At 42.8% G+C, this 11,989-nt stretch overlaps 2 protein-coding genes across 4 annotated transcripts in view; both read left to right on the forward strand.

Moving 5' to 3' along the window:
* Positions 1-799, forward strand: part of LOC139581782 (beta-synuclein-like) — a 64,483-nt gene extending 63,684 nt beyond the window's left edge. Inside the window, exon 6 of one of the 3 annotated variants that reach the window (XM_071411940.1) lies at positions 678-799. In XM_071411940.1, the coding sequence (XP_071268041.1) occupies positions 678-710 (33 nt within the window). In that variant the 3' untranslated portion in view covers positions 711-799. The remainder of the gene's footprint in view (positions 1-677) is intronic. The other 2 variants (XM_071411941.1, XM_071411942.1) reach the window with 2 other exon arrangements.
* A 1,596-nt stretch (positions 800-2,395) lies between these two features.
* adirf (adipogenesis regulatory factor) lies at positions 2,396-4,788 on the forward strand. The gene is made up of 3 exons (XM_071411958.1): positions 2,396-2,698; positions 3,423-3,485; positions 4,186-4,788. The coding sequence occupies exons 1-3, from the start codon at positions 2,620-2,622 to the stop codon at positions 4,287-4,289; spliced, it is 246 nt and encodes an 81-aa protein (XP_071268059.1). The 5' UTR covers positions 2,396-2,619; the 3' UTR covers positions 4,290-4,788.
* The last annotated feature ends 7,201 nt before the right edge of the window (positions 4,789-11,989 follow it).

Raw genomic sequence — 11,989 nt, forward strand, 5'->3', positions numbered from 1 at the left:
TACTGTCTCCCTCTCTCTTAGCTCTCTCCTCTATTTAAATACTGTCTCCCTCTCTCTGAGCTCTCTCTCTATTTAAATACTGTCTCCCTCTCTCTGAGCTCTCTCTCTATTTAAATACTGTCTCCCTCTCTCTGAGCTCTCTCTCTATTTAAATACTGTCTCCCTCTCTCTGAGCTCTCTCTCTATTTAAATACTGTCTCCCTCTCTCTGAACTCTCTCTCTATTTAAATGTCTCCCTCTCTGAGCTCTCTCTCTATTTAAATAATGTCTCCCTCTCTCTGAGCTCTCTCTCTCTCCTCTCTATTTAAATACTGTCTCCCTCTCTCTGAGCTCTCTCTCTATTTAAATACTGTCTCCCTCTCTCTGAACTCTCTCTCTATTTAAATGTCTCCCTCTCTGAGCTCTCTCTCTATTTAAATAATGTCTCCCTCTCTCTGAGCTCTCTCTCTCTCCTCTCTATTTAAATACGGTCTCCCTCTCTCTGAGCTCTCTCTCTATTTAAATAATGTCTCCCTCTCTGAGCTCTCTCTCTATTTAAATAATGTCTCCCTCTCTCTGAGCTCTGTCTCTCTCTCCTCTCTATTAAAATACTGTCTCCCTCTCTCTGAGCTCTCTCTCTATTTAAATACTGTCTCCCTCTCTCTGAGCTCTGTCTCTCTCTCTCTCTTCTCTCCAAGGAGCAGTCCCAGGACTACGAACAAGAAGCATAAAACCATCATTCCAAATCTCCATCCAACCAGCAGCACAATACCAACATTTATTCAAATAAAAAGGACAAATGCTGAAACTACGACAACAATACAAATATAATCCTGTTGCAAAAAAAAAAGGACAAAAAATCCACAAAACAAGAATTCCACCTGAGAAAAATGTTGTTTCTTCTTCATAAAGATACATCTTTTATGATAATCGATGCTATATTGTAAATGTCATGTTACTGCTGTAATGTGTTGAGTCGTGTAGTTGTTCCTTGAGGTGTAGAAGAGCCGCTCGCTGTCTCGAGTCTCGTTTCCTTGATTCCCTCCCAATGGAACGAGACCCCGGACCAGGCCTATGGCTTGTGACCGTAGAAATACAATCCATAGAACAGGCCTCCACATTCAAGATTGGACTCTATTTCTATGCTTGTGACTCTTTGTGTGTTTCTGTATTTATAAATGTGAGATGATAATAATAGGTGTATTTTTCTCATCTTCCAACAACAACGTTGGGAGCGTAAGAAAATTATAAATCCGGTTGCAAACAGATATGACTACTACCAATAATATTCTCTACATGTGTACAATGCCTGTTTGTGGATTCTCTTTTGAATTTACTTTTGGAGCAAGTTTTTATTTATTTAATGTTTTTCAAGTAAGAGTTTTATACATTGTATCTTTATAGTTGCTTGTGAAATCATTCCGGTGGAACTATCTGTTAGAAATGGACAAACTACATGTTTTTGTGTGTGTTTGCGTGTACTGAAGATTTTAACAAGTTAAAGTCAATATATTACGTCTTGAAATCATAATGGTTGTCAGATCAATATGTGCTTTAAAGTGCAGGACTTGTCAATATAAAGGTTTCTGTGTCAAAGCAGACAAACTAACACACCTTCTATAAATAAAAAAGTGAGAAACAAGAAACCAAGTGTTGGTTGTTTATTAGAATGTTCAAACCAGGAAGAACAGACCTCGTTACACACACACCCTCTGTCTGCCGGTCTGTCTGTCTGTCTGTCTGCCGGTCTGTCTGTCTGTCTGCCGGTCTGTCTGCCGGTCTGTCTGCCGGTCTGTCTGTCTGTCTATCTCCCTCCCTCCCTCCCTCCCTCCCTCCCTGTCTGTCTGTCTGTCTGTCTGTCTGTCTGTCTGTCTGTCTGTCTGCTGGTCTGTCTGTCTGCTGGTCTGTCTGTCTGCTGGTCTGTCTGTCTGCCGGTCTGTCTGTCTGTCTGTCTGTCTGTCTGTCTGTCTGTCTGTCTGTCCACCTCCCTCCCTCCCTCCCTCCCTCCCTCCCTCCCTCCCTCCCTCCCTCCCTCCCTGTCTGTCTGTCTGTCTGTCTGTCTGTCTGTCTGTCTGTCTGCTGGTCTGTCGGTCTGCCGGTCTGTCTGTCTCTCTGCCGGTCTGTCTGTCTGTCTGTCTGTCTGTCTGTCTGTCTGTCTGTCTGTCTGTCTGTCTGTCTGTCTCCCTCCCTCCCTCCCTCCCTGTCCGTCCGTCCGTCCGTCTGTCGTGTCAGTCAGTCTCTCTCATACACAATCTCTCTCTCTTTGTCTCTCTATCCCTTCCTCCCTTTCTGTATGGTGTGACTCTGGGTGTCTGTGCCTCTGTGCTAGCAGACAGAGCAGACAGACCAACAGAGTGTTTAGAATCTGCTGAGGTGGGGCCCTGTCATAGCTGGGATGCCTGTGTAATCTAGGCTGTGTGCTGAGGTTTAGTCTAGTTAATCCACCCGGAACGTCCAGTAGCCCCAGGCCACTAACAGAGGGTATTAAACCTCCTCCTCTCTGCACCACTGCTCTCTGTACAGACCCTCTCTAACCCGCTCTACTGTACCACTGTTGCTGTCCGGACCAGAATCAGAGGACCAGCGCCTCCAAGGAGACAGAGGACCAGAGGACCAGAGAGACAGAGATAGAAAAACATCATGGCCTCTTTTAAGAAATCTTTTGAAGGATTGAAAGGCTCCACCCAATCAGCAGCCAAGGGAGTCACAGAGCATGCAGGTAATGATGTGGCGCTAGAGCTGTCAGCTTCCTTAGACTGTGTCGGAGAACTTAACTTTAGTAGTATCCGTGTAGAAGGGGATGTCAACTGTCTCCTTCTGTTGTGCAGGCAATTAGATAAATACCATTGAACAGCGTCCTCATTAACCTGATGGATTTGCTTGATGTTTTGAACTGGGTGGTCCACACCCTGGAAATAGATTAAACCTCCCTCATAACCTCTAAAGGTCAACAGGTTGTCTGGATAATATTCATGATCTCTGTCTCAAGTCAGTGAATACTAAAAACAACATTACGTTATAATTGCCTTATAAACTCTTGAAATCATCTATCTTTGAATCTGTATAGTTAGAGGATTTGTTTTGTATATCATTCCTCCTGAGACAGAAAAATCCTACTTGATACAGCAGTCTGTGAACATCCTACTTGATACAGCAGTCTGTGAACATTCTACTTGATACAGCAGTCTGTGAACATCCTACTTGATACAGCAGACTGTGAACATCCTACTTGATACAGCAGTCTGTGAAATTCCTATTCTGAGTGGAAAGAACAATCATTATTTCACTAAACCCCTAGCTAATGTTCAGTCTTGTTGAAGGAGAAAGTTGAGTAACACTGTTTGAAACATACCGGCAATAACTGTTTAAAACAGTCATAGCCTGTCAAGTGATGACAGAACTTGTCATAACCTGTTATAACATAGTTACTGTGTTGTGTCCAGTCCAGGCAGCTCAGGAAACTGTACAGCAGGTGGCAGAGTCCTCCAAGGAAACAACTAATATAGGTATAGTACACACACACACACACACCACACACACCACACACACACACACACACACACACACACACACACACACACACACACACACACACACACACACACACACACACACACACACACACACACACACACACACACACACACACCACACACACCACACACCACACACCACACACACACACACACCACACACACACACACAAGTACATGTGAGGACACAAAGGTCACGATATCCGAACAATTTAACATTTTTGAAAAACCCTGTTGAGGCATTGATGAGACATCTGTTTACCTCTAACAATAGGACCATGTAATACACCAAGGTGTTTTCGTCTCTCTCTCTCTCTCTCTCTGTCTCTCTCTCTGTCTCTCTCTCTCTCTCTGTCTCTCTCTCTCTCTCTCTCTCTCTCTCTCTCTCTCTCTCTCTCTCTCTCTCTCTCTCTCTCTCTCTCTCTCTCTCTCTCTCTCTCTCTGTCTCTCTCTCTCTGTCTCTCTCTCTGTCTCTCTCTCTCTGTCTCTCTCTCTCTCTGTCTCTCTCTCTCTGTCTCTCTCTCTCTGTCTCTCTCTCTATCTCTCTCTCTGTCTCTCTCTCTGTCTGTCTCTGTATGTCTCTCTCTCTGTCTCTCTCTCTGTCTCTGTCTCTCTCTCTCTCTCTCTCTCTCTCTCGCGCTCGCTCGCTCTCTCTCTCTCTGTCTCTCTCTAGCGGCCACAGAGGCCAGCCGACAGACACATGCGGTCATCGGAACGGCAGCAGACAAGGCAACCGACACCATCAAGGAGTTTGGACAGAAGCTGGGGTCTAAATGATCCCTCCAGCCTTTCCTTTACAGAGGGAAATTGTCATAAGTGGCACCCTATCCTGTCACTACCTGTTGAAAGTAGTGCACTACTAAGGGAATAGGATGCTATTTAAGACATCTCTTTACACCAGAAGAAAATAACATTTTAAAAATCGTGCCACAACGCAGAACAAACATTCCACACTGAAAGATGTTCTTGAAATCGTTTCCCAGCGGCTTCTTTTCCACAATGTGACGCTTTTTTTTTGTTTCATTATATATGATTATTTTTACCAAAGATAATAAAGACACGAGTTCTCTTGAATCAGAGATATTCACCTTTCACAGGAACCACACACAAAGACTAGCTACTGTACCTGTACAGTAATGAACAGAGCTACCATACTCACAACCTTTGACTTATTCCACATTTTGTTGTGTTACAGCATTCATTTTTTAATTGGATTAAATTGTGCTTTTGTGTCACAATAAAAAACACAATAAAACACAACACCCCATAATGTCAACATGGAATTATGTTTTTTTTAACATTTTTTTAAACAAATTAATTATAAATGAAAAGCTGAAATGTCTTGAGTCAATAAGTATTCAATGCCTTTGTTATGACGATGCCTAAATATGTTCAGGAGTAAAAATGTACTTAACTACTCACATAATAAGTTGCATGGACTCACTCTGTGTGCAATAATAGTGTTTAACATGATTTGTGAATGACTCCCTCATCTCTGTACCCCACAAATACACATATCTGTAAGGTCCCTCAGTTGAGCAGTGAATTTCAAACAGATTCAACCACAAAGACCAGGGAGGTTTTCCAATGCCTCTGCAAAGAAGGGCACGTATTGATAGATACATAAAACGTAAAAAAGCAGCCCTTTGAGTATGATGAAGTTATAAATTACACTTTGGATGCTGCATCAATACACCCAGATACAGGTGTCGTTCCTAACTCAGTTACCGGAGAGGAAGGAAACCACTCAGGGAAGGGTGACCTTTAAAACAGTTACAGAGTTTAATGGCTGTGAGAAGACAATGTTGTAGCGACTCCACAATACCAACCTAAATGACAGAGTGAAAAGAAGGAAGCCTGTACAGAATTAAAAAATATTCCAAAACATGCATCCTGTTTGCAACAAGACACTAAAGTAAAACTGCAAAACATTTTACAAAGAAATGAACTTCATGTCCAGAGTACAAAGCGTTATGTTTGGGGGCAAACACAACACGTCCCTGAGTACCACTCTTCATATTTTCAAGCATGGTAGTGGCTGCATCATGTTATGGGTATGCTTGTCATCGGCAAGGACTAGGGAGTTGTTTTAGGACAAAAATGTATGAAATAGAGCTAAGCACAGGAATTACATTTTCAATACATTTTCAAAAATGTCTAAAAACATGTTTTCACTTTTTCATTATGGGATATCGTGTGTAAATAACTGAGAAAAAATACATATTTAATCAATTTTGAATTCAGACTGTAACACAAAAAAATGTGGAATAAGTCATGGGGTATGAATACTTTCTGAAGGCACTGTAGCTCACTACATTAAACACTTCACCTAATGCATTTATCATGCACATAAACTGTTGACATTATCAACAATTCAGAAAGGGACATACACAGTCATATACAGTGGGGAGAACAAGTATTTGATACACTGCCGATTTTGCAGGTTTTCCTACTTACAAAGCATGTAGAGGTCTGTAATTTTTATCATAGGTACACTTCAACTATGAGAGACGGAATCTAAAACAAAAATCCAGAAAATCACGTTGTATGATTTTTAAGTAATTAATTTGCATTTTATTGCATGACATAAGTATTTGATCACCTACCAACCAGTAAGAATTCCGGCTCTCACAGACCTGTTAGTTTTTCTTTAAGAAGCCCTCCTGTTCTCCACTCATTACGTGTATTAACTGCACCTGTTTGAACTCATTACCTGTATAAAAGACACCTGTCCACACACTCAATCAAACAGACTCCAACCTCTCCACAATGGCCAAGACCAGAGAGCTGTGTAAAGACATCAGGGATAAATTGTAGACCTGCACAAGGCTAGGATGGGCTACAGAACAATAGGCAAGCAGCTTGGTGAGAAGGCAACAACTGTTGGCGCAATTATTAGAAAATGGAAGAAGTTAAAGATGACAGTCAATCACCCTCGGTCTGGGGCTCCATGCAAGATCTCACCTCGTGGGGCATCAATGATCATGAGGAAGGTGAGGGATCAGCCCAGAACTACACGGCAGGACCTGGTCAATGACCTGAAGAGAGCTGGGACCACAGTCTCAAAGAAAACCATTAGTAACACACTACGCCGTCATGGATTAAAATCCTGCAGCGCACGCAAGGTCCCCCTGCTCAAGCCAGCGCATGTCCAGGCCTGTCTGAAGTTTGCCAATGACCATCTGGATGATCCAGAGGAGGAATGGGAGAAGGTCATGTGGTCTGATGAGACAAAAATAGAGCTTTTTGGTCTAAACTCCACTCGCCGTGTTTGGAGGAAGAAGAAGAATGAGTACAACCCCGAGAACACCATCCCAACCGTGAAGCATAGAGGTGGAAACATCATTCTTTGGGGATGCTTTTCTGCAAAGGGGACAGGACAACTGCACCGTATTGAGGGGAGGATGGATGGGGCCATGTATCGCGAGATCTTGGCCAACAACCTCCTTCCCTCAGTAAGAGCATTGAAGATGGGTCGTGGCTGGGTCTTCCAGCATGACAACGACCGGAAACACACAGCCAGGGCAACTAAGGAGTGGCTCCGTAAGAAGCATCTCAAGGTCCTGGAGTGGCCTAGCCAGTCTCCAGACCTGAACCCAATAGAAAATCTTTGGAGGGAGCTGAAATTCCGTATTGCCCAGCGACAGCCCCGAAACCTGAAGGATCTGGAGAAGGTCTGTATGGAGGAGTGGGCCAAAATCCCTGCTGCAGTGTGTGCAAACCTGGTCAAGAACTACAGGAAACGTATGATCTCTGTAATTGCAAACAAAAGGTTTCTGTACCAAATATTAAGTTCTGCTTTTCTGATGTATCAAATACTTATGTCATGCAATAAAATGCAAATTAATTACTTAAAAATCATACAATGTGATTTTCTGGATTTTTGTTTTAGATTCCGTCTCTCACAGTTGAAGTGTACCTATGATAAAAATTACAGACCTCTACATGCTTTGTAAGTAGGAAAACCTGCAAAATCGGCGGTGTATCAAATACTTGTTCTCCCCACTGTATATATATATAACTATTTGTATGCTAAGTGTGTTTAATAGATGCACGATCATCACTATCTTCACATTCAGCACTATCAACACTATCAGCACTATCATCACTATCAGCACTATCATCACTATCAGCGCTATCAGCGCTATCAGCACTATCAGCACTATCTTCACTATCTTCACCATCAGCACTATCAGCACTATCAGCACTATCATCACTATCTTCACTATCATCACTATCTTCACTATCTTCACCATCAGCACTATCATCACCATCAGCACTATCAGCACTATCAGCACTATCAGCACTATCATCACTATCTGCACTATCATCACTATCTGCACTATCATCACTATCAGTACTATCATCACTATCATCACTATCATCACCATCAGCACTATCAGCACGATCATTTACATTTACATTTAAGTCATTTAGCAGACGCTCTTATCCAGAGCGACTTACAAATTGGAAAGTTCATACATATTCATCCTGGTCCCCCCGTGGGGAATGAACCCACAACCCTGGCGTTGCAAGCGCCATGCTCTACCAACTGAGCCACACGGGATCATCACTATCTTCACTATCATCACTATCAGCACTATCTTCACTATCAGCACTATCATCACTATCTTCACTATCATCACTATCAGCACTATCAGCACTATCATCACTATCTTCACTATCATCACTATCATCACTATCTTCACTATCATCACTATCAGCACTATCAGCACTATCATCACTATCAGCACGATCATCACTATCTTCACTATCAGCACTATCATCACTATCTTCACTATCATCACTATCATCACTATCAGCACTATCAGCACTATCATCACTATCATCACTATCATCACTATCAGCACTATCATCACTATCAGCACTATCAGCACTATCAGCACTATCATCACTATCTTCACTATCATCACTATCATCACTATCATCACTATCAGCACTATCAGCACTATCATCACTATCAGCACTATCTTCACTATCAGCACTATCAGCACTATCATCACTATCTTCACTATCATCACTATCATCACTATCAGCACTATCTTCACTATCAACACTATCATCACCATCAGCACTATCATCACTATCTTCACTATCATCACTATCATCACTATCTTCACTATCATCACCATCAGCACTATCAGCACTATCATCATCATCACTATCATCACTATCGGCACTATCGGCACTATCAGCACTATCAGCACTATCAGCACGATCATCACTATCTTCACTATCAGCACTATCATCACTATCTTCACTATCAGCACTATCTTTACTATCATCACTATCATCACTATCTTCACTATCTTCACTATCATCACTATCATCACCATCAGCACTATCAGCACTATCAGCACTATCTTCACTATCATCACTATCTTCACTATCATCACTATCTTCACTATCATCACTATCATCACTATCTTCACTATCAGCACTATCAGCACTATCAGCACTATCATCACTATCATCACTATCATCACTATCTTCACTATCATCACTATCATCACTATCAGCACTATCAGCACTATCAGCACTATCATCACTATCATCACTATGTTGACAGTATTTTGGGCATCAGACTCCTAATGAGCATTTTATCTGAGTTGTTTACTTCAGCGCTCCTCACACACACACACACCTCCCTCCTATCACAGCACCGGTTGCTAAGCAACAGAATTCAGAGCGCTGTGAGGGGGCCAGGGATTGGCTGAGGCCTTGGAAAGTGATATAGTGATTATTTTGCCTGTGGAACATTGGAACACGGTGTTCCGGCCAAGCTTGTGGCTCCAAAGAAACGGTTCTGCTGCCTACACAATGTATTGATGCCTGTAGAAATGATAAAGCTTGGCTTAGTTCTTATCGGTAAACCTTAGCTTGTTTAAAATGTGCACACTTCCAGATAGAAAATACTAGAGGATGCAGGAACAATAAAAAATTAAATGCTGCCTATACAATTTGTTGATGCCTGAAAACAATAATAAAGCTTGGCTTAGTTCTTATTGGTAAAGCGTAGAATAATTTATCAAGATAATCTTGGCTCCTGGACTCCTTGTCCGCACATTTCAAGGCTGCATTGAGACAACGACTTATCATTGACCCAAGCCCTGCTCAGATAATCCCCACCATTGTGTCACCGAGTTGCCGTAGTGATGCCGTATATGTACATTGTCCCAGGAGCGTTGTCAGTCATAACGTAAGTAACCTAATGTATGTCCCTCTAACTCCCCCCCCCCCCCCGAATGCCTCTGTTAATCCTATAGCTATTGAATGCTGTAACCATGAGCCTATGAACCAGAGTTATGCTGTTAGCACTGAGGCGGTGTGCCCTGGTAGCAAGTCCATCCACCGTGTGATGTTCACCCTGCACTATCGTCTCAAATATAAATAAATATCCCTGTCTTGTCTACTTCTGATAAACCGCTCAGAAAAAACAATCACAACAATCAAGCATCCAAGAAAAGTGGTTAAAAATAGCCCCCCGTTAACATATGTAGCAGAGGAAACAAGGTTCATGAAACTGATATCTTGCTAGTAACAGATAACATTCATATACTGATTATCACTGAAACTCACTTAGATCATATCTTTGATGATACAGTGGTAGCAATACAAGGTTTCAACATCTACAGAAGAGACAGGATTGTGTGGGTGTTGCCGTGTATATTCCTGTAAAGATTAGAGACGATCTAATGTTAAATACTGTTGAAGTAATATGGCTACAGGTTCATCTGCCTCACCTAAAGCCCATTCTGGTGGGAAGCTGCTGTTGACCACTAAGTGCTAACAGTCAGTATCTGGATAACGTGTGTGAAATGTGATATCGACAGAGAGGTATATTTCCTTGGTGACCTAAATAGCGACTGGCTTTTATCAAACTGTCCACTCAAGAAAAAACTTCAACCTGTAACTAGTGTCTGCATCCTGGTTCAGGTTATCAGTCAACCTACCAGGGTATTTACAAACAACACAGGAATAAAGTCCTTCACATACTGTATATTGATCACATCTTTACTAATTCTGCAGAAATCTGCTCTAAAGCCGTATCCAGATTGTCATGTTCTGACCATAGTTCTTTTGTGTTTTCTTTGTTTTAGTGTTGGTCAGGACGTGAGCTGAGTGGGCATTCTATGTTGTGTGTCTAGTTTTCCCGTTTCTATGTTTGGCCTGATATGGTTCTCAATCAGAGGCAGGTGTTAGTCATTGTCTCTGATTGGGAACCATATTTAGGTAGCCTGTTTTGTGTTGGGTTTTGTGGGTGGTTGTCTTCTGTCTTCGTGTGTCTGCACCAGACAGAACTGTTTCGTTTTTTTCACATTTGTTGTTTTGTAGTTTGTAGTGTTCACGTTTATTGTCTTTATTAAACATGATGAATACTAACCACGCTGCGCTTTGGTCCTCTCCTTCGTCCACAGAAGAAAGCCGTTACTTCTGATCCATTGGATGTTTTGGATGCATCTCCACACACAGAGGCGCATATAAAACTCTCCCTCGCCCTCCATTTGGCAAATCTGACCATAATTATATCCTCCTGATTCTTGCTTACAAGCAAAAACTAAACTAGGAAGTACCAGTGACTCGCTCAATACAGAAGTGGTCAGATGACACGGATGCTACGCTTACAGGACTGTTTTGCTAGCACAGACTGGAATATGTTCCGGGATTCATCCAATGGCATTGAGGAGTATACCACCTCAGTCATCGGCTTCATCAATAAGTGCATCGACGATGTAGTCCCCACAGTGAGCGTACGCACAAATCCCAACCAGAAGCCATGGATTACAGGCAACATCCGCATCGAGCTAAAGGCTAGAGCTGCTGCTTTCAAGGAGCGGGACACTAATCAGGACGCTTATAAGAAATCCCGCTATGCCCTCAGACGAGCCCTCAGACGAACCTGTGCCCAAGGAAGTGAAGGTAACCTGCACAAATGATTACCGCCCCGTAGCACCCACGTCGGTAGCCATGAAGTGCTTTGAAAGGCTGGTCATGGCTCACATCAACAGCATCCTCCCGGAAAACCTAGACCCCTCCAATTCTCATACCGCCCAAAACAAATCCACAGATGACACAATCTCAATCGTCCTCCACTGCCCTTTCCCACCTGGACAAAAGGAACACCTATGTGAGAATGCTGTTCATTGACTACATCTCAGCGTTCAACACCATAGTGCCCACAAAGCTCATCACTTAGCGAAGGACCCTGAAACTAAACACCTCCCTCTGCAACTGGATCCTGGACTTCCTGACAGACTGCCCCCAGGTGGTAAGAGTAGGTAGGCAACAACACATCTGCTACGCTGATCCTCAACACTGGGGCCCGTCAGGTGTGCGTGCTTAGTCCCCTCCTGTACTCCCTGTTCACCCACGACTGGGTGGCCAAGCACCACTCCAACACCATCATTAAGTTTGCTGACGACACAACAGTGGTAGGGCTGATCACCGACAACGAT

Source organism: Salvelinus alpinus, chromosome 7 (assembly GCF_045679555.1).
Source record: "Salvelinus alpinus chromosome 7, SLU_Salpinus.1, whole genome shotgun sequence".
Lineage (NCBI taxonomy): Eukaryota > Metazoa > Chordata > Actinopteri > Salmoniformes > Salmonidae > Salvelinus > Salvelinus alpinus.

Bases quoted from the DNA above. Each gene is read 5' to 3' on its own strand.
- adirf (XM_071411958.1), top strand. From the start codon at position 2,620: ATGGCCTCTTTTAAGAAATCTTTTGAAGGATTGAAAGGCTCCACCCAA. The intron at 2,699-3,422 runs GTAATGATGTGG...TGTTGTGTCCAG, and splicing joins GGGAGTCACAGAGCATGCAG to TCCAGGCAGCTCAGGAAACT. The intron at 3,486-4,185 runs GTATAGTACACA...GTCTCTCTCTAG, and splicing joins CAAGGAAACAACTAATATAG to CGGCCACAGAGGCCAGCCGA.